We start from the raw sequence: 20852 nt of genomic DNA on the forward strand, positions 1-20852 counted from the left end.
CTCAGAGTGACAAAGGCACTCTCCCCATGGGGCCAGCAACATGTCTCTGGTGTGGCAGGCTGCTGGAACTAGTCAGCCTACACAGACAGTCGGTTAAGTTTCAGGGGGCACCTCTAAGGTGCCCTCTGGGGTGTATTTTACAATAAAATGTACACTGGCATCAGTGTGCATTTATTGTGCTGAGAAGTTTGATACCAAACTTCCCAGTTTTCAGTGTAGCCATTATGGTGCTGTGGAGTTCGTGTTTGACAGACTCCCAGACCATATACTCTTATGGCTACCCTGCACTTACAATGTCTAAGGTTTTGTTTAGACACTGTAGGGGTACCATGCTCATGCACTGGTACCCTCACCTATGGTATAGTGCACCCTGCCTTAGGGCTGTAAGGCCTGCTAGAGGGGTGTCTTACCTATACTGCATAGGCAGTGAGAGGCTGGCATGGCACCCTGAGGGGAGTGCCATGTCGACTTACTCGTTTTGTCCTCACTAGCACACACAAGCTGGCAAGCAGTGTGTCTGTGCTGAGTGAGAGGTCTCCAGGGTGGCATAAGACATGCTGCAGCCCTTAGAGACCTTCCTTGGCATCAGGGCCCTTGGTACTAGAAGTACCAGTTACAAGGGACTTATCTGGATGCCAGGGTCTGCCAATTGTGGATACAAAAGTACAGGTTAGGGAAAGAACACTAGTGCTGGGGCCTGGTTAGCAGGCCTCAGCACACTTTCAATTGTAAACATAGCATCAGCAAAGGCAAAACGTCAGGGGGCAACCATGCCAAGGAGGCATTTCCTTACACATGCTATTCCTTACTTTGAAATAGCACATACAGAGCCAACTTCCTACACTGGTGATAAGTGCCAGCCCATTTTATCAAATGTATTTGTTTAGGATACATAATAGTAAGCGTCCCATAGTTAAAAGGCCAATTCATTGTTCTCAGAGACCTGGCATCATGGCTTTAAGGGGGATGAAAAAGTGTGTGGGGGTGGCTGAATTAAGGTCATGGCTTACACATATGCACTAAAATTCCCATAGAGTGCCACCCTACCACCACATTTGTATATAATTGCAACTGCAACTGGCATACATGACCACTGATCTGTGCCCTTTGCAGACGGGCCAAGGATTGGATGACCACTTATTCTGATCATCTTTTTGCCCCACTGACAGACGCTGAAAGAAACTTGCACTGCCTTCAGCCACAAGTTACATTGTGCCCAGTTATAAACACCTGATGCGACTTAATTCAAACTATGCACTAGACAAGAGTAATATGCTGCCTTAAAAAAAATATATATATAAAAAAATCGTAAAATGCTGGAAAAAGCTAACACTCTTCGGGAACACACGATTAAGTAAAGCATGTGAAATATCAGCAGGAACGAAATGGACTACCTTAACCTTTTTTACACTCATTGTTCATAAATCGTTCAGTGTTTTTTGCATGAAACGGTTAAGGACATGAGTGCAGGGCTATAAATGATGAAATGGGGAAGACGACTGATTGAGAGTAGGAAGGGCATATATAAGTTTGAATTGGAATATTGGTGTTGTGTTTTCACACATTATTTTACTGGCAATGTGACCCTATTGTATCGAATGCTTTCAGACTGTAAGACATATCTGACTTTAATTTAACAAGAAGTGTATAAGATCCACCCGTTCTGTCGGAAAGAAAGACTGCTTGACCGACACACGTGCACGTGCTAGCACCGGAATGAGTTGTGTGCACAAGTCACACACGCACTATCAAAGATAACAAACAATTTTGTGAATGTGTGGAAAAAGGCATCTGTAGTGATCCTCCGCAGTCTGTGAATGGTGCAGGGCATGCTAGTGTTGGTGGACAGTGAACCTGTAGGTGCCCTCTGTGAAATGAGGCACCATTACCACTTAACTCAGACTGTCCCAATCTTTGCTAGTCTGTCTTGAGCAGATCGCTTCAGCAGACGGCCATCTACATGTATGTAGTGCTGGCTGTGCTAGTGCTTGGCTCATGGCACTGAGAATCGATAAGTGTCTTTAAGCTGGACGAGAGCTCTCCACGTGTTGTGAGACCCAGAACGACACTTTGTTTGAACTTTTTCCACGGTCCAGGACGCATGAACTGAATTATGTACCACATCATGGCTTATTTCATTGCTAAGCACTAAAAGTCGGACTCAATGTGTAAGATTGGTTTAGACAATCTTTATCACAGAAGATGTGAACTTCAACCAATTCCAAAATCGATATATTCTTTATTTTTATGTTTCGCCTACAGGCTATGACACTGACAATTACAAAGCCAATAGATTTTGCATAGGCGAACCCTACTGTGCTCGTTTGTTTTACCACCTCCATTTGAAGTTTCAAATCCCAAAACCTTTTATAAAATAGATAACACCTTATTTTATATCTGAAGGCAAACGAGACAATTAACGTTTAACATATACTCAACTTTCCACTCTTTGAGGGAGAGAGCCCCTTCAGAGCATCTATTTGCATAATATCCGATTTACAGATGATAGCCAATCCTTTTCTTAACTAATTCCCAAAAGTTGTGAAAACTCTGTTAACTTTGAGGACTTGGGCACTGCTTAAAATTGTACAATAAGCTTCAGCCCCTTCAAATATAACTTCTCCACAAACAAACACGGAAATTGTATAGTTCTCACTGTAAATCCATATTTTCCTTTGCGTCTTTCAGACTTAATAATACCAAGTTTCTTTTAACACCGTCATCCTGTAATAGGATCCCCTTCCCAGTAACAAACATTTCCTTTCACGTGCTGATAGTTATGAGTTGTCAGCACAAACTAGGATTGTTCTTGGTGTTACACCATTCCGAAGCACTACATTAGTTTGTCGCTCACTTCCTCTATTAACAACTTTTCTACCCCTTTCTTAATTACAGGTCCATAAGATTATTCTGAACCCGCTGTACCCTATACCACGCCATCCCAACGTCATAATACAACTAAAAGGCTACCCTTTCTCTTCATCAATACTTAGATCTAAGTCCTCTTAGTAGGCTTCTAGATTTTTTATATTGTGAATCTACGTGCTCCTACTGTACATGTATAGTGAATTGATCTTTCGTATTGCACTATATGCAGCCCTTCTCTTTTGCTTTCTTTCTGTTGCATTCATTTAATAGGCTGTGTTTATCAATGCTAAGGCAAAGGAGTGCCTTCCCCCTTCAAGCTCACACACTTATCCCGTCTCCCAGGCAGCATAACACTGCAAACCGAGTGACTACCATACATTATACAGACAAGGAAAGAAGCCCCAGTAGGACCATCAAAGTCAAAGAAGGGCTTCCCTACTGTAACGCAGCATTTCACATTCCTGTAGCTCATTAGGGCCTAAAACACTGTACATTTTCAAAACAGGTAACTATGAAAGCCACAAAGGTAATGCCTAGTACAAGTTTCTGGCACAAAGCTGCGAGGGAGCTTGCCAATGTGTCAGCGGATGTTTGGCAGCACCTACAGGACAAAAAACCCGGTAAAAACAGCAACACTTTACTGCACTTGCACCCGGAGAAGTAAAGGGTGTACAGGCAATACAGTTAATCCAAACCAGTACACGGCAGTCTGCCTATGCATTCCACGGGTCTTTAACCTTACTCGTGAGCAAGTCCATGTTGTGAACAGATGAGAAAGCAGCCGAGCAAGGACTGTAGGTGATAGCTACACCACAGAACATTAAGGGCAGCACTGCAGAAGCTCACGCAGACAGCGCACACCCGCACAAGTGTAAATTCCTAAATTAATCTCAACCTACGGCGATCACTAGAGCCAAATTACAATCCCTTGATCACTGTGCCACTCTAGACAGGCATGCCTTATTCAAATCGGACAACAGGGAAATACCATCCCCAGCTTCCAGGCTCAGCCCCCTTTGGAACAGCTTTTGCCTACATAGGACTCGTCAGTGAGTTATAGCTTGAGTAACGTAGCACAGTGAGGTCCACATCAGGACATACCCATCACACTGATAAAAACGAAAAAGTGAAGGGTGGAATAGCTTGAAATAATCTCAGCCACTGACAATTTTTGTTACAATCCAGTCCATTATTTATTTGCTCCCCATGCCACCTAGGAAAGGAAGCGGCCACATGAAACGCTCATCTTGGTCCTGCTCCAGAAGTAACAGGTCAGCCCAAATTGCCAGGACAAGTCCCTGTCCAGAGGGAGCTCAAGCAACCCCAGGCTGGTTTCAGCTAACTTGGATCTCATCCGTGCAGGATGCACCTTAAGTGCTATGGCATACTGAATATGAGACCCACATCTGGGCACACCGGTTGCACCGAGGAAATCAATAAAATGATGGTTGGACTGCTTGACTTAATCGCAGTCAATGGTAATTCCTCTATGCACCAATCCAGTCTATACGGTTTCCCCCCCCTATAAATAGAACCCTAAATGTTTAATGTTCTTCTGCAAACATAAACGATTAAAATATTCATATTTTTTAACCCTGTTAAGCCATCAATTTTGTTTAGAGAAGGACACATTACTTTTGTTTGGCTAGAGAAGGTGGGTAGAGGACTGGCTGCATGATCGTGTGGATGGAAACTTGTGTTGACTTGGATGCGGGCTTGATGTATCCGGGGGGAAGCAGGGATGCTATGGCAGCTCCCTGCGCTAAAATAGCTAGGGGCACAGGATGGGTCATAACCTCAAACCTCTTTGTTTGCTTCTCTACTGCAGATATTAGCAGGGATTGGGCTGTGGTAGGGGTGGGTAAAGGCACTATGGTGTTACTGCTCGTGGCGACTTTCCCAAAATACACGCCCAGGCATGTGTATTAGGACAGTAAGCCATGCTGGAGGAAGAGGATGTTCCTCGTGAAAAGGCCATGTTCTTGACTACTGGAAGTCCATGGTTTTCTACTGTGGCCCACGGCTGAGGCCACAAACTAGGCTTCTTATGGCTAAGGACAGTGTAGTGAATGGCCTGTGGTGCACAGGTGAACCTCCTCCTTTGCTTTCAGCAGTTGCATTTGTTGGGAAAGGGTCCTTGCTCACGAAGGACAAGACTGGGGGCTAGCTGAACAGTGGAGGACTAAAAGTGGCTGGTTGTAGTTTGTTCCCAGAGTTGTCAAGTGGGCCTATGGAGAGGTGTGGCTCAGGACTCTAGTGCACGATTACATAGCTTTACTGGGGAGATCTCCGGTGGGTATTGTTGAGGGAGGGTGTGAGTGATTTCTGCCGCCTGCCTGAGGCGAGATTAGTGTGAATCTCAAAACTGCAGGTGGGCTGTCAGGGTGACTGGGATTTTGAGGGGGCTTTTGTAGCTCATGATGCTCGGAGCCAATTAGACATTGACACTTATTTGTGGGAGTATGGTAGTTTGGGTAACAAAATGCAAGCGGCCTAGAGTGCTTGTCTGTAAACCTTCTTTCCTGCCATTGTCCTACAACTTTGTCTCCCCAATTCCGCTGCTGGTGCATCCATTATCCTGCAAGCGAGTTTTCCAAATAAATTTAGATGGAATACTGCACTATGAATAACCATAAGAATGTCCAGTCGCCTGTATCTCATGATTTTGCGTCCCACTCCTTGCAGCCCTAATGTTTTCCTTTTCAATCTAGTCCCTACATGCGCTGCTAGTTCCATCTGCTTTTTAGTTTGTATTAGCATGATCTTACGGGGCTTTATCTGTGTGATTTGGTCATTCCCCCTAGACCTCCACAGTTCATCACTTCAGTCACATCCGCCTTCCTTTGCACCCCTGAAGACAGCACTATATGCGTCTGGAACCCCCTCCTACTACTCCCCCCCCCTTCCCAAGTGTATCCCTTCTATTAATTCATTATTTCTGAAGAGCATTTGACAAAGATTTTAATAAGCTCAAAATAAATCAAGACACTTTACTCGGCACAAGTAATATTCAGTAAAAAAACAGTTTCAACACAGTTTGTGTGCTATACAATTTTAGCACTAAAGGTGAATGCCAATGTCATTCTAAGCATTGGGCTTTGGTGCTGATCTAGAGCAAGGCTGGCTCAGGCAAAGCAATGGACAATTACTAAGCAAGTGGAACAAAATAAATGGCAACGTCCTTCAGAACATGCACATTTACACAGCAATTCTACTAAGATTTTTTTTAGTGGTATTAGCATATTGTATCTTTCAGATTAACCAATACTAACAAGCAACCAAACCTCACTACCTAAAGAATTGGCTGAGGAAAAATCCGTCCCATACAGAAAGGACTCCCCAGACTCGGATAGCTCTGTGGTGCTATTGAAACAGTAGAACATTTAATCAAATGCTGATACCATAACTCTAAAACAAATACAAAAATACTAAATATTGAACAGGCAATAATCCGTGAGACGGATATGAAGAAAACAAAAAGTGGGTGATAAAAACGTCCCCATCAACTACCCATACCAGTCGTCACTTTCAGACCATCACTAAATATTGCAAGCAGAATTCACACCAGTGGGTGGAGGGTTTCTGTGTTATCCTTTAATATCCATGAAGAGGGAGTTCCCTCTAATCCCCATCCCACAACTGAGGAATACGAAACCTGGACCATTGGACCCCCAGTGGACATTATGCCTTAACCCCATCTCAGCAGGTCTTTTGCCCAATAACAGAAACCTACATCTGAGTGCTTGCCCTAAAAACTGCTTGAAAAGACCAGCTAATAAAAAGCGGGTGGACTACATCAGCAGGAGCACCTCACCATGTAAACATGGCTGAGTGGGCAGAGCAATGTGGTGAATTCTTCCCAGTATGGAAGGTTACTGTCACAGCAGTATCCTTCCTATCTTTGCGGTAAAGAAGACTACCACCACAGCCTACAATGGCGCCAGAGCTCAACATAATTTTACTTAATTTTTTTATCCTGTGAACCCACAAACCCTTCTTTTAAAATGGGTAAATAACCATTTCCGTTACAACAGAAAGCTAGAGTAAAAAAGAAAAAAAAAAACAAGGGACAAGTTGAGAAGTTCGTTGTTTTGTTAAAACAGATTGCCTATGATGTGGTACGACTGTCCCAATTTTAGGGAAAAATGTATTCTGAAGACTCATGTATGTAGATACTTATAATATAACCAACCAATTGCTAACGGATTGTTAAAGCATCTAATACTCCCACATTCCTACTCATTATTTTACTAACATGCAAATTGACATGGCTTATTGATTAGGAACCATTCATACCTGCAGCCAGGTTGAGAGAATGCATTTATTGTTGGAAACAGTGTCATTTCGCACAATCAAACAACTGTCAAAGGCAGATATTTTAAAAACAGCAAGATACCACTGATGTTGATTGGACTACTTTTTTCAACCTAAAACATGGAAATTGCAGCAACAAGTGTACAAAATTAAACTTATTTCTCACATTTAGATTTGAAAGAGTAGTGTAAACCCTAAACAACAAATTACATACTATCGACGAAGCCCAAACTTGTGACAATAAATACAGTAAGTCACATCTGTGGCATAATATAATTCAAAGAAAAGGAAAACAAAAACCTACCAGATGTGTTTAGGGCACTTATTTACTATTAGTGTAAAAGCAGTATGCTTCAATATTTTAACCAGGGGCTGTTCAATACTCAGCAGAGCATGTGGAAGGCTAATCCAGCTGAAAAGAATGTGGTTTGGTAACATTTTAACTCTCCACCATGCTTTAAGACTGGCAGTGACACAAAGGAAGAAATTCTACTGGCCTGGGTTTGAAAACCAATAAATTGCCAAAATACAATAACCATACCATTTTAGAAATATCACTCAACTGGGCCGAAAGACACCTCCTCTCGCATAGGTTGAAACCGGATAAAGAAACAACGGAACTAAAGCCATGTACAATTTATGGCCAACAACAATACATCTTTGCACATATACATGGTCCTTCAAGGTTTTCGCACACAGCACTAATGGAGGGGGTACAAGGAATTTTAAAAAAGCAGTACTATAAGCTAAAAAAATAAAATAAAAAAATAAACTGTTCAATGCATGGCAAGCATGGCTGTCGATCTTATTCTAGATATTATGAAAAAGGTGGTGCTGAGAATGACGGACTAATTGTAAATAAACTAGACAATGCAGAAAAGAGTGCTTCCCTTGCACAAAGGTGACCAATATAGTGGTATGGTGTGATGTATATTTCAGAAAGGATTGTGTCACTTAACCTGTAAGCATCTGTTATGGTAAGTAGAGCCTTAGATTCACATGCTCTGCATAATCCTGCGATCTAGTATTGGCCCAGATGTGTGCATAAAAGCAGTATCACAACGATCCCAATGCTGATGAGCCACAGGAGGTAGCCTTGTTGGGAAGTTCAACCCCCCGTGACCATCTCAGGCTTCTGGGTTCACAGCTAGAGATTCTCTGCCAGCTTACTTTAAGAGGGAATCACCGGTGCCTTCCAGCAGGGAGCTACCTCCTCCACAGGTTTTATGGCAAATGGGAATGATCAACAACAGGGGTATTCTTGATCTGAAGCATCTCCTGTAATGTTATGATTGTGATGCAAATATAACAGGTTACTCACCTTCAGTAATGTTCTTTTTGGTGGATGTTCTAGCTGCAGATTTCTCAACTCTCAACTCTGGTAATCCCGTAGGTGCCAAACAGGATCCGAAACTTTTCTAGCAAGTGCTTCAATGCACTGATAGGTAACACCAACAGAATCCATGATGGATTCCTCCTGCAGATAGAAGTGATAGCACAGATCCCGATACCGGTGGCATCTGTTTGCAATAAAGCATGTCACACTCCTAGACATGGAGTGCCAGTGACACTACATTTATGACCAGTGTGCAGAATCTGATATGGAAGCTTATTAACGCCTAGACGTTATCTAAACGGAACAGGGAGGATGGGAAGCATTTTTGAATCTATGGTTAGACAGAGAATGCATCAGAAAGAGCATTATTAAAGGTAAGTAACTTGTTCTTGATATGGATACTTCTAACCTTTTCATCTTTTGACAAGACACCAGTACCTCCAAAAGGATAAGTCTCTGAGGAGTGGACTTCACATTAGGAATTCTGACAGAACTGATAAGGCCCTCCCCTACAGACCTCCTAGTCAAAGCAGTAATTCCTAGTGATGGCGCTGATAGACCAGCACAAGAGCACTACCGGGTATGGCCATAAAGGTAGCACTGGCTCTGACAGAATGAGCCCAAAAGCCCTCAGGAGTCTTGGTCAAGGCACAGTGCATTTTAATGTAGAGAACAATTCATCTAGATAAGGCTTATTTCCCGACTGCACTGCCCTTTTTAACATCAGCAGACCACATAAAATGTTGGTCATCCACCCAGCACTCCTTAGTCCCATCAATATAAAAGTTAGAGGGCCCTCGATGCCTGACCAATTAAGTCTCTCCTCCTCTGCAGAGGGATGTCACAGAGAGATGAAATAGATGAGTGCGATGTATTGCCTCACATGGAAAGGTAAGACCACTCTTGTCAGAAATGATGCTTAAGTCCGATGCACCAGCCAGTATGGAGTAAGTGGTATATGGTGGTTTCACTGACAGTACCTGCGGTTCACAAACACGACAGTCCGATATAAACACAATGAGGAAAAGTCTTAAGGGTCAGTAACTTTAAATAACAGCAGTGCATAGGCTCAAAAGGTGTGCATATTGTGCCAGTAAAAACTGGAAGTGTTCCGACCCCCACAATGAAACAGAGGAAACACATGTTGGACTGCAGCACAGACTAATGAAAGTATGTGTCCTGCAGGTCCAATGGCACCATCCAACCCCCCAGGTCAAGGGCAGATGAGAACCTTAGCCAAAGTCAGCATCTTTAATTTGTCCTTCTGAAGAAAGGTATTCAAAGATCCCAAAATTGGTCTGAGCCTATCATTCTTGGGACCCAAGTAGAAGCAGAAGTAGTACCCTTCGCCCCGCTCTGCATTGGGGCATTGCCCTTCCGCATCGCCCTTCTTTGCCACAAAGCACCCCACAAAGAACGGATTGTCCATTTGTTGTGCCCTGATTGATCGATATGAAAGCAAAGCGCTCTCTTTGGGTCCAAAGAATGGAGTATTCTCCTATTCTTTTAAAGGATGAGGGGGTGGGAGGGGATGGGCAAAGAAAGTCAGAAGAGTATTGGCTGACACAAAAAGGTGTCACTACCTTCAGCACGAATGTAGCTCAAGTTCCTAACACCAGTTTGTTCAAAAGGAAGTACAAGGCAGCTGGACACAGGGGCTGAAGCTCACTCACAGCATGTTATCGAAACCAGAAAGCCCATTTTTAAAGTCAGGAGGAGCAATGAACAACTGTGCATAGGCCTGCAATGAAAGCGGTACATATGAGGAAAGCAAGAATCAAATTTAAGTCCCATTGAGGCATCACGTAGAGCTTTGGTACCCCACAACAGGTGACTTGAACAAGGCCGGTTGGCAGCCAAAAACAAGAAGGCTGAGAGGGCTGACATCTAATAGTGCCCACTGCAAGGCCTTGCTGGGCCAAACACAAAAGGAACAAAAAGACATCTGACAGTTTGAGTAACTGAGCTCGTCTGATGAGTGCTGTCCCAAGCAGGAAATCCCAGTGTACACTGATTTCATGGAAGGTGCCTGGCTGCCAGGATTACATCAACAACTTCAAAAGAGAAATCACAGAAGAAAAACGGCCGCCTAATTTCCACACACGGAGGTAAAGGCTACATAGGCACTCATGCAAGACCTGTCCTACTGCTGTAACAGTAGATTCTCTTTTCGCAGAAAGGTGTTGAAGGCGGACATTCAAAATGGGACGAAAGACTCTTCTGTTCAAGACAAGAAAGTAGCAGGAATAACACCAAGTCTCTACTTCTGTTGCTAATACCCTTGCTACGACCCTTTGGCCAAAAGGCCCTGCACCTCTTGGTGCAAAATGGACAGATGGTCTTCCAAAACCTGCTCCGATGTATGTGGCAGGTCTGGTTGGTCGAAAATGCATGGCAGGGAGTAGGTTCCTTGGACAATTTGAAGAACCCACTTGTCAGATTTAACACACTGCCACTCCACAAGAAAGTGACTCATTCCAAATAGTTGTGAAAGTTTTTAATAAAAAAAAAAATCTCTCCAAAGAATGAAGAAACGGAGCTCTGGATCCTTGCCTGAAGGAGCAGAAAGAAAGGAAATGATGTCAGCATGCATGGAAGGCACTTATATGTAGCTTCTCTGTGTGTATCGATGTCAGCACAGAGTCACATGGTGCCATCAATAAGAGTGCAGATTTCTCAGTTCCCGGATGTAGTCTTAAATCTGGAGATATTCATAAGGGGAGGAATCTGTTGTTAAAAGCATCTATTAGAATAGATAAACATGTAAGTTAGAGTTGGTAACTTGGTTATTCAATATTTATTGACAGCTCTACAGAATTTGACAGTCGGACAAAATATGTGGAAAAAGTTAATTGCTTTTGAGATTCTCTCTGGATTACAGATTAGTTATGACACTTCTACGTGGTGCCAGGCATTACTGGAGGGGATTGCAGTTTTTCTTTAAAAATACAAACCAATAATGTTTTAGAGCAAGGTTGCCTGTTCACCCCACTATTCTCCATCAATATTCAAGTTTTATCATATAAATTATATCACTCCTCTGGGGATCCTATGAAATTAGGTAATTGCTGAATACGTATCTTATCAAATAAAGATGTGATAATGTCTGACAGAACCCCTAAAGGTAAGACCGAAACCAATTTTGCGTATATTTAAATACGCGTACGTTGGTTTCCAACAGGAAGAGGCAGGACCATGACGAGTGACAATTAGGTAAAGAGAAAATTGAAACCGTGAAATCTCATCTTTAAAGAGATTTTTGCTCTGATCCAAGCAATAATCCTCATATTGCCCAATCAGGGAGCAAGGGAAAAGCAAATGGAAAGGGCAGGGGTCCTTTTAGAACTCAAGACATTTAACCAACCGATTTAAATTTACAAATTAAAAAGGTCTTTCACTCTGTGGATACACTCAAAACTACCCCAGATACACTTGTCTTTCCTTCAACCATGTTGATGGAAAGATTTTTCACCTGCTAGGTTGCCCGGAACCTTTAATTCCCTTTCAAACCACAAAATTAGATTTTGGACTGTATAGGTCATATGCTGCAGATAGACTCTCGACTGCTTCATTTCCCAAAACGTTCCTTGAACGAGCTGCTAGACACTGATATCTTAAAGAATATGGGGACTTGCAGTTGCAATGCAGCTCTCTGATGTTTTCCATGCAACCCTGACTACTTGGTTCGATGAGTAATTTAAAAAATGATAGCCTAAGAATTTTTGTCCCCCGACTGAGTAGTAAAAGTGACCTAGATTGCTGCCTTTGGTCCTCTAAATATGAATTAATTACGGACTTTACAGATAAAAAAAAATATTCCAACCATCACTCAAATTGTCTCAAGTACATGGTTAGATGCATGTCTTAATTATTAAGGGCAAGTGCACTCCTGCTATTGACTAACAGGAGCTTGGGAAAAGCTAGCTGATAAAGATCACAACTTAACTTTATGCAGTAAAGGAGTTTAGGGCCTTAATCATGCAGTCTTTCTTTGTTCAGCTCAAAACCTACAAAGGTTTTTACACCCCATTTTCCTTCACTTTGGAATCTCAGATGCACAGCACAGTTTTGTTACATTATCTCCAGAAAATGAGACTACATACTTATATTAATTTTAAGGTGTTAGTGGCGATTTACACTGCAGTTCTCACATTTATTCAAAATAGTTCTGACAGTTGCGAATGAGTAGTTGCTCGTTCCATTATAAAAGCTTCCCCAACAACCTATAGGATAGTGATGATACAAAAACATTACATGCACTTAATTTTATGAAAAAAAAACAAACAGCTTTCAAATCCCTGGAGGTAGTCATTACGACCTGGGAAGCAGCTAACGTAATGAAGAGACGAAGGAAAACCAGGTGTGGGGAACCAGGACAGGAAACATGTTTAGATGTGTATATAGGCTTTAGCAATTTGCAAAATGGGAAGTCATAGCCACATCCAATCTTATGGAACACTCACACAAATATACCACCATGAATCTAACAGTTGCAGCTTGACTTCAAACTTCCAAATTTGTAATCTTTTAAACACCTACAATTTTAAGAATACATTTTTTTATTTTTTATAACAAACTTTTTATTATGTTTTGAAACCAACGGAAAGACTACAATTACATCAGCATAACATCTTCACATTACGATCAACCGCTTGACAGATCATAATTCCAGACCATAATACTCTCCAATCTGCAGACCTCCTTGTGCAGCATATATGTTTTTTTCCATTTGGGCGTACCAGTCTACTCCTGCCCTCCACTCTGGCAGGGGTGGGGCAGTTGGGGAGTTCCATTTTTGGGCAATGTCTCGTTTAGCCACCAATGTGGTGATATCCAAAAGTGTATGTTTCAGCCCGGGGGTTGCAAATCTCTTCAAGCATGCTCAAGAGGGCCACTCTGGGGGTTAGTTCAAGGTCTCGGTCCAAGACCCCTGTGACTGTGTTGTATCTGCTGCCAATATGGTGAGAGGGTTGGGCAGTCCCAAACCGTGTGGAAGAAATCAGCTGGGCAGTAGAGCAGCAAAAGCAAGTGGGTTGGGAGATCCTGCCAATAAGGTGTAGGCATACTGGGGTGAGATATGTTGGGTGTAGGTAATTCAATTGAATCAACCAGAGGCGAGTGGAAATGGCCAGCATTCGCAGGACTGGCCTGGCCTCTCTCCAGTCTGCCTCGTCGGGTTCACTAATCAAGCACTCCCAGCAGATTTTAAGTGTGTCAAAGCCATGTGGGGTGTTCGATAAGAGCAAGAAATAGATATGGGACATGGCACATTTACCAATGTGTCCCATGAACAGTTTGGCCTTCAGGGAGCTAAACTCGGGAAGACACTAGATGAATTTCATAAAGAACGAATTAGAGAAAACATTTTAGTTGTGTATATTTAAAAAGTTAAACATGCAAGGAGGTCAAGGATGCTGGAGACCGAAAACAGAATGAGACTTGAAAATTGTACCCCTCAGACTGGGGAAGACATTAATGCACCCCAGAGAAGGGCTATCAAAGCTAGCTTTAGAGTAATGAAACATCACACCCTACACAGAGTATACCAAAATACTGCATGCTATGGGCAACCAACTACAGCAATGTGCCGGAGATGCGACCGTGAGTAAATTAATTTGATGTACACCATTTGGCCACGCACAGCGATACAAACATCCTGAAAGGAAGAAAAAGTGACCATCTTAAGGAAAATAGAATTACAACTGAAAACTGTAGTGTTTTGTGCTTGTGGAAAGCAGGATTGACTTACATTTTATAAGATGCTGGCTACATTTGGAATGGTTGTTGCTCTCGGACATGTGGCACAAAGCAGTGGGAGCCAATGTGCCCTAGGCTTACAAATAGTATAAAGGCCTGGCCTGGCCGAGAAAGCGAAGGGATGCTAAAGAAATTTCATGGGGATAACAAACAAGACTTTAAAGAGATCAGATATTTATCTATAGGAATAGTTGCAACTTGTGTATTGAGTAGAAAACGAGTATGTGGCAGCTACTGCAGTTCTTTCCTAACCTTTGATGGTAAACCAGGATTGCCAAGTAAGTGCTTAATGTGAGCGGGTGGAGACGACCAGCATTAATTTTTGGGCACTGTCATTTATTTTTCCACATCAGACATTTACAAGATCAACAGAGGAAAACAAACAAAATGGAACGACGAAGGCAGCAGAAAGGTGGAAAACCCGTCACAAAGGAAGAAAGCAGGATCTTGCAAGAGTGAGATACAAGGGGAGGGAGTGTCTGTAAAGGACTAAAAAGGCATAAGGTGGATGCAGGACTATGTAGCCTTGGTATTCGGGCCACCAACATTAAATTGCACTGGCCGCAGGCTCCTGAGCAAAGCCCTGGGTACCAGCACTGATTCTTTTACAAGTTAAGCACGGTGTAAAATGATGGCTAATGACGATTTTACTTTGACACACATGGGAGTGTGAGAATGTTCTCGTTAGGCAGTATAAAAACATTAAATAAAAAAAACTGAAAACTATGTATTATTTTTTTATTGGACCAATAATACATGTCACACTATACAGCACTCACTTCTCACTCAAGGAGCAGTGTTCGGCATCTTGCCAAGCTACCAAAACATTACGGTCTGCTTTACATTCTGTTTTAAATGTGTTTCCAATTCTAGCTAGGGTGTCACAGTACTTATGCGGGGAAAGCAATTTTACGGGAATGCCAACCAAACCTCTAACTTAAGCCTTTGGACATTTCTTCCCCTGGTTTTACTACAGGAACCTCGTAACACCACTGAATTCTTTCCTTATGTTTGTGTAACTGTCCTATGTCTTCTCTCTCTCTTCCACCATCTCCCATTCTTCCTGCACTACACTTTATTATTCATATTTGTTCATTTGACTCTCCTTCCTTTCCCTCATTTTTTTTGTCCTCTCCCTGATCTTAACTTTTTTACTTTTTCCACTTGTTTAGATTAGTTTTTCCTCCATTCTCGTTTTTCTTTGCCCTCCCTCAGTTGTCTATTTTTTCCTCATTTTCATATTTGTTTCTGTCATTGATTGTCGTTCTTATGCCACCTCTCCTCACAGACCTTGACCTTGAAGATTTGCAAGTGGGACTGCAAAGAATTCTTTACACGTTTAGCGTGATCAAGTGAATTTTCTCTGAGCCACACATGTTTAAAAAGTTAGCGGATTCTGGAAAAATTGCAATATGCACTACTACAGCAGTTAGGCTACATTCAAATGCTACTAAAGCTGTTTTTAAGAAATATAATGCCTAGATTAAGTTTTACACTGGACATTGCTCTCGGCTGGCAATGTACAGGCCCCTTGCAGACAACCTTGTTTACCAAAGTCCTCAAAAATATCTGGGGTTTACATTGGACCATAGCACTAGTCGATGTAAGATTACGTAATGTTTGGGCACTCTACCATCAAATGGCGTTACAAGACACTGGAAGAACTCGGGAGATAAGAAGTATGTGATCTTTGCAAGGGGGTGGGGGGAAATCAGGATATAGAATGTGTAATTTACACTTGTTCCTGTATGAACGTGGAAGAGGCAAGGAACAGTTTACTAAAACACTTATGTCTTAAATATAGAATTTTTTAAATTATGGATTTGATTGCTCTTGCTAGGTCCCCTCCTGATGAATTTGTGTCCAACAATTTGCATACATTTTTATCTCCGTATTAATTGAATGCATTTGTAGAGTTGGTCACGCCTTTTTAATTTTTTTGGTAAAATGTTATGACTGCATATACTGTTGATCTCTGTGACGGTCTAAATCAATAACTAAATAAACAAATAAAAAAATGGTACTTACAGTGCCTTACAAGGCAATACATCAAAATGAGCAGACATACCCCTTAAGTTCAGAATGACCACTCAGAGCAGATGGCATGCAACAGAGAGGAGATGGGAAAAAATGTTGCAAGGGTGCTTTAGTTTTGTCTGCTTTAGTTGGATAAAAGAAAACGTAACTGAGCTTCAGTAGAACAAAGGAGTGACATTTCTTGATACACACATACAAATAATCATTTGACGAATCCACAACATTCTGGTGTCAACAGCTTGGCACACTAAGTGGATCAGTTTATTGTTTAGACAGGAAAATAGCCCTAATCGAGTTTTCTCCATCTACAATACCTAGTTCATATGAAGGCTAAATTAAATAGATGCTGGAGACAAAGGATTAATATATAATGACTGTGGGTTTATCACATCAACTAGATGACTTACTGTGGCAAAGATAAATATTAAGATATGCATACTAAGTATCCAGGCATTGTGCACCAATTCTTCAGTTTGTCTCTGAGCAGTTTGTCTTTCTTCTTCCTACAAGGGAATATTCTTGTATTGCATCCTTTCAAATGAACAAATGAAAATACATCACGTATGATTCCCTTAATTGTAAAGTGAAAAATTCCAGCAGGGGCAACCATCACGCTCAATATAGCTAGAGGAATACTGGTGATGTTAAAGCTAATTCAGTTCCTGCAGCATTGGTTAACTAACAATTTATGTAAACAAGTAGCTGACCGCGACTATGGACGTCCTTCATGAACCAGAGTCGTCCATGAGCCAGAACATTATTTTAACTCTAATAAACATGTGCAGCCATCTATTAATCATCATTATATACATTTAAACCATGGACGTCTGATATACATGACGCTGTCCTGGCATGACTAACCATGAACTATAAACTAAGCAACTGCATTAATAAATTATTTTCATATCTCTATGAAGTTATGCCTTACAACTGACTCCAACCAATTTTCTATGATGAACTGGTGACGAATGGCAGTTAGACTGCAAACAGCATTGTAACATAAGTATTCAAATACCTAACTAAGTTCCTATTAACGTGAAACACCCACATAATTCATGTATATGACAACATAAGTTCACTCCACGGAATTTGCACAAGAGACAGAATACGAAATAATGAATGACACTGCATGTAATAGCATAACAAGTTGCAACTCTTATGCTGGTCTAAATCACTAACAGGGCTCTCACAGAGTAGCATACTACCTCTCTGCATAGTGCTTCAGCTTCTAGTCAGTGGTAGTAAATACTATATAAATACTCGTTCCATTATCATGAATGATAGTATACTTAATTATAATAAATATTTTAAAAATTGGATTAAACATCCTGAGAATAATTATTGCAAAACACGGGCATGGGGGCTTCAAAATGCCTAGATGATGGCACATAAAAGAGTAAGGAGACTGAAGGACAATGACCTTTTCTCTGGTACATTTCATCATTTGACTTTGTACCTGCAAACATTGACAGAAAAAGCCGAATAGAACATTTATCTGGCAATGCGGAATGTGTATTTCTTACATCTATTTACTGGCACATTTTAGTCTCCGTAAAATACAATACATTCAATTTTTTAGTCTAGTAATTTTATCAAAAGGGTAGATTCTGGTTGCCTACAGCTTTTTATGAAATCGAATTCTTATCCAAAAGAGCTAGTACATTTTTTGGAAATACTGCATACTAATAACTAGACAGAGGTGGATACGGATAATCAGAGACCCTTGGGTTTGATCGTTGGGCTCCTGTAAATTGGAAATGGCACACAAATCTCTTTGTGATGTCATTCAGTAAACTCTGCTGGGAGCAACTTTGGAAAGCAACTTCCAAAAATGTGTCACAAATACTAAGTAGTGTAAGACGTTTTAACTATCTGTATAGAATGGCTTCCGGAAAAGCATTAAAGTTCATAAGCAGATTATAACTGCTATCTATGGCAGTGATGTTCTAATCCATTGTCATGCTCATGATTTTAAAACATATTGGAAGGCCAATTTCTTAAGGCGGCATGTAAGGCTTTTGGTGTTACATATCCTTTGTAGATTGTCTACTGAGAAGAAACAGATTTCGAATAAGCATCCTTTGCTTACAATGGTTGTAGTATACGAAACTCAGTATAAGGTTACATGAGGAATGTATTCTATTATGCTTATCCTATAATATATTGGGAAAAATAGACAAAGTGGGTTTAACAGCTGAAGGTAAACGAAAATAGCTCTGATTTTTAAATACGGCCTATAAATGTATGTCACCTGCTGCTGATACCTAGACTGGGACATGTCCTGTTTCATGCTTTTTTTTGTTGCTAATAATGTACTGTACTGGTTTCGAGAACACCGAGGGCATGATAACGTCAGAAACATGTTAGATATTTATCGCTGATACGTCAAAAGTTTAAAAACGAGAGCAATAAATATCCTTTCCAATTAAGTACACTTTGAAAATTCGAATGCATATTCTTTTTTAACGTGGATCCTGAATATAGAGTTGGTAGTAGGACCAGGGTGTTTTTAAGCACTTCTATGTGAGAATTCAACAGTTGTTTTTACTGTATAGAACATATATTTGTAAGGAAATTAAATATTGTGAGGAAACTTAATGATTTAGGTTGAAAACATTTTATAAATAATTACTAGAAATGTATGAGGGAAGTAAAAAGTACTAATTGTTCCATCAGCCTCGAAGTTGTACCTAGAACTGAACCTTGTGACTGCTGAAGGACTAAAGAGGAAAAATGTTAAGCAATGCAAAGCAAAATGTATCCTTACAGAAGTAAAAAGAAAGGTGAAAGTCAGAAACAACTAAATTACATGGTGACATAGTACCTTTGACAGATGTAATTTTGAGGACTTAGGTGCCTGGCTATGTCTATGCTTTAACAGTCATTTCAACATCTTTTCATTATGTGTCACCATTGAGCAGCCCTCCCTCACTTTTAGGTGTCCCGTTTGGTAGGGAGGCAGGCTTAGCAGGGGCGGGTGGCAATTTAAAATGCAATTATCACTTTTAAAGTAAGTCACTTAAAATGTATTTAACTTCTTCTTTCCTCTTCCTACTGGTAAATCTGGTTGCATCTTCTATATTCATAGTCTACTATTGTGCTACTATATATCAGGTATTTTTAAGCGCATCTAAAAACTGCAATTTTCTCCTATCAAAATCAACTACTTGAACACTTATGGAAAGTGAAATTGTACGTGTGAACAGAATGTGTGTATATACATCTCGCCTGAGCTTGGTATGCTAAAATAATTGCTAAATTATAGATTTTCCAAGTCATGTTATGTTTGTTTGCACATTCAACACCTAAATAAATATAACCATCATAACAGTGACCAAAAATATGGCTGCTTGTCACAAGATACTGCATTTTTCACATGCCTACCCCTTTTCTGCAGTGGAAAGTCATCTGCACCCAAAGTTGGTTCTGTTCCAGTGATTGAGGGCCATCTGCAGTCTTGTGAGGATGCCACCATTCTTCAGTTATCACAGTACTGTACCTTCTCTGTACAGAGCACCGGTACTATGATAACCGAAAAAGGATAGTTCAAATGCTGCCATCCTGTCCACCATGACGCACGGTTACTTCATAGTTACTGGAGACCAGGTTTTCCCTCTTCTTAAAGGCATTCCATGATATGGTAAAGAATTTGCAAACGCACTCGGGAAATTGAAAGACTGTAGAGTCAGCATTGTTAGAGGACCTATAAACTACTTAAACATGATCAAACATCAGAACTAGGTCTGTATTATAACTACGTTGACATAGTAACAACCACACTTTGAAATACAAACATGTATGCACAATGTTTAGACCTCTTTACTTGTGAAACATTTCCAAACCATGTTCGAAGATCATTTTATAGACCAACTCAAATGAGTCTTTTATGAGGAGGCATTTTTTTTTCTTTGTCAAATTATTCAAGTAGTCATTTATTTTTCACTAAGCTTATCGATTGTTAACGGAAATAATTCAGCACAATTCTATTGGCATGAGCAGGAAAACGTATACATATATCAAATACTTAAGTAGAGAGAAGAAAAATAGGTTTCATAAGAGAAAGAGATGCACATTCTTCAGTGTTTCCTTACTATATTATTCACAGAGCCTGTTGACCAAAAAACATAAAATGCAGAATTTCATATATCATTCAAATGGCTGCCTACATACGAGGGAAAGACTGCTGCTTATGAAAATATAAAGAGTGAAATAAGTGATACAGTTGAATACAATACATCTCCTGTGGTAAACTTTTGCTATGATAAAGTTAACTTACGTGTAAGGCGATAATGGTCCTAACAGGACTTTGGAAACATCCTGCTGTCCAAGGGTCATGAAGAGCAGAACTAAACTTTGATTAACTGAATCCACACAGCCTCCCTGCAAACATAACATTTCAATGATTAATCTTTGTGCAAACCAGAAAAGGGACAAACATTCTAGCAGAATCATTGTAACATCCAAATGATTTCCACATGCTGAAAAACAAAAAACACAAAAAATGAAGCTTATTTGAGGGAGTTTTTGAAGATGGGAAAAT

At 40.8% G+C, this 20852-nt stretch overlaps 2 protein-coding genes across 4 annotated transcripts in view; one reads left to right on the forward strand and one right to left on the reverse strand.

The window, feature by feature from the left end:
- Nucleotides 1-14882, forward strand: part of ISCA1 (iron-sulfur cluster assembly 1) — a 204700-nt gene extending 189818 nt beyond the window's left edge. The window contains exon 4 of the mRNA XM_069228293.1: nucleotides 14629-14882. Coding sequence (XP_069084394.1) covers nucleotides 14629-14768 — 140 coding nt within the window. The 3' untranslated portion in view covers nucleotides 14769-14882. The remainder of the gene's footprint in view (nucleotides 1-14628) is intronic.
- Nucleotides 1-20852, reverse strand: part of RCL1 (RNA terminal phosphate cyclase like 1) — a 323803-nt gene that overhangs the window by 25144 nt on the left and 277807 nt on the right. For all 3 annotated transcript variants that reach the window (XM_069228254.1, XM_069228263.1, XM_069228272.1), the window contains exon 8: nucleotides 20589-20692. In XM_069228254.1, coding sequence (XP_069084355.1) covers nucleotides 20589-20692 — 104 coding nt within the window. The remainder of the gene's footprint in view (nucleotides 1-20588; nucleotides 20693-20852) is intronic.

This window comes from Pleurodeles waltl, chromosome 1_1 (genome assembly GCF_031143425.1).
Source record: "Pleurodeles waltl isolate 20211129_DDA chromosome 1_1, aPleWal1.hap1.20221129, whole genome shotgun sequence".
NCBI classification, from domain to species: Eukaryota; Metazoa; Chordata; class Amphibia; order Caudata; family Salamandridae; genus Pleurodeles; species Pleurodeles waltl.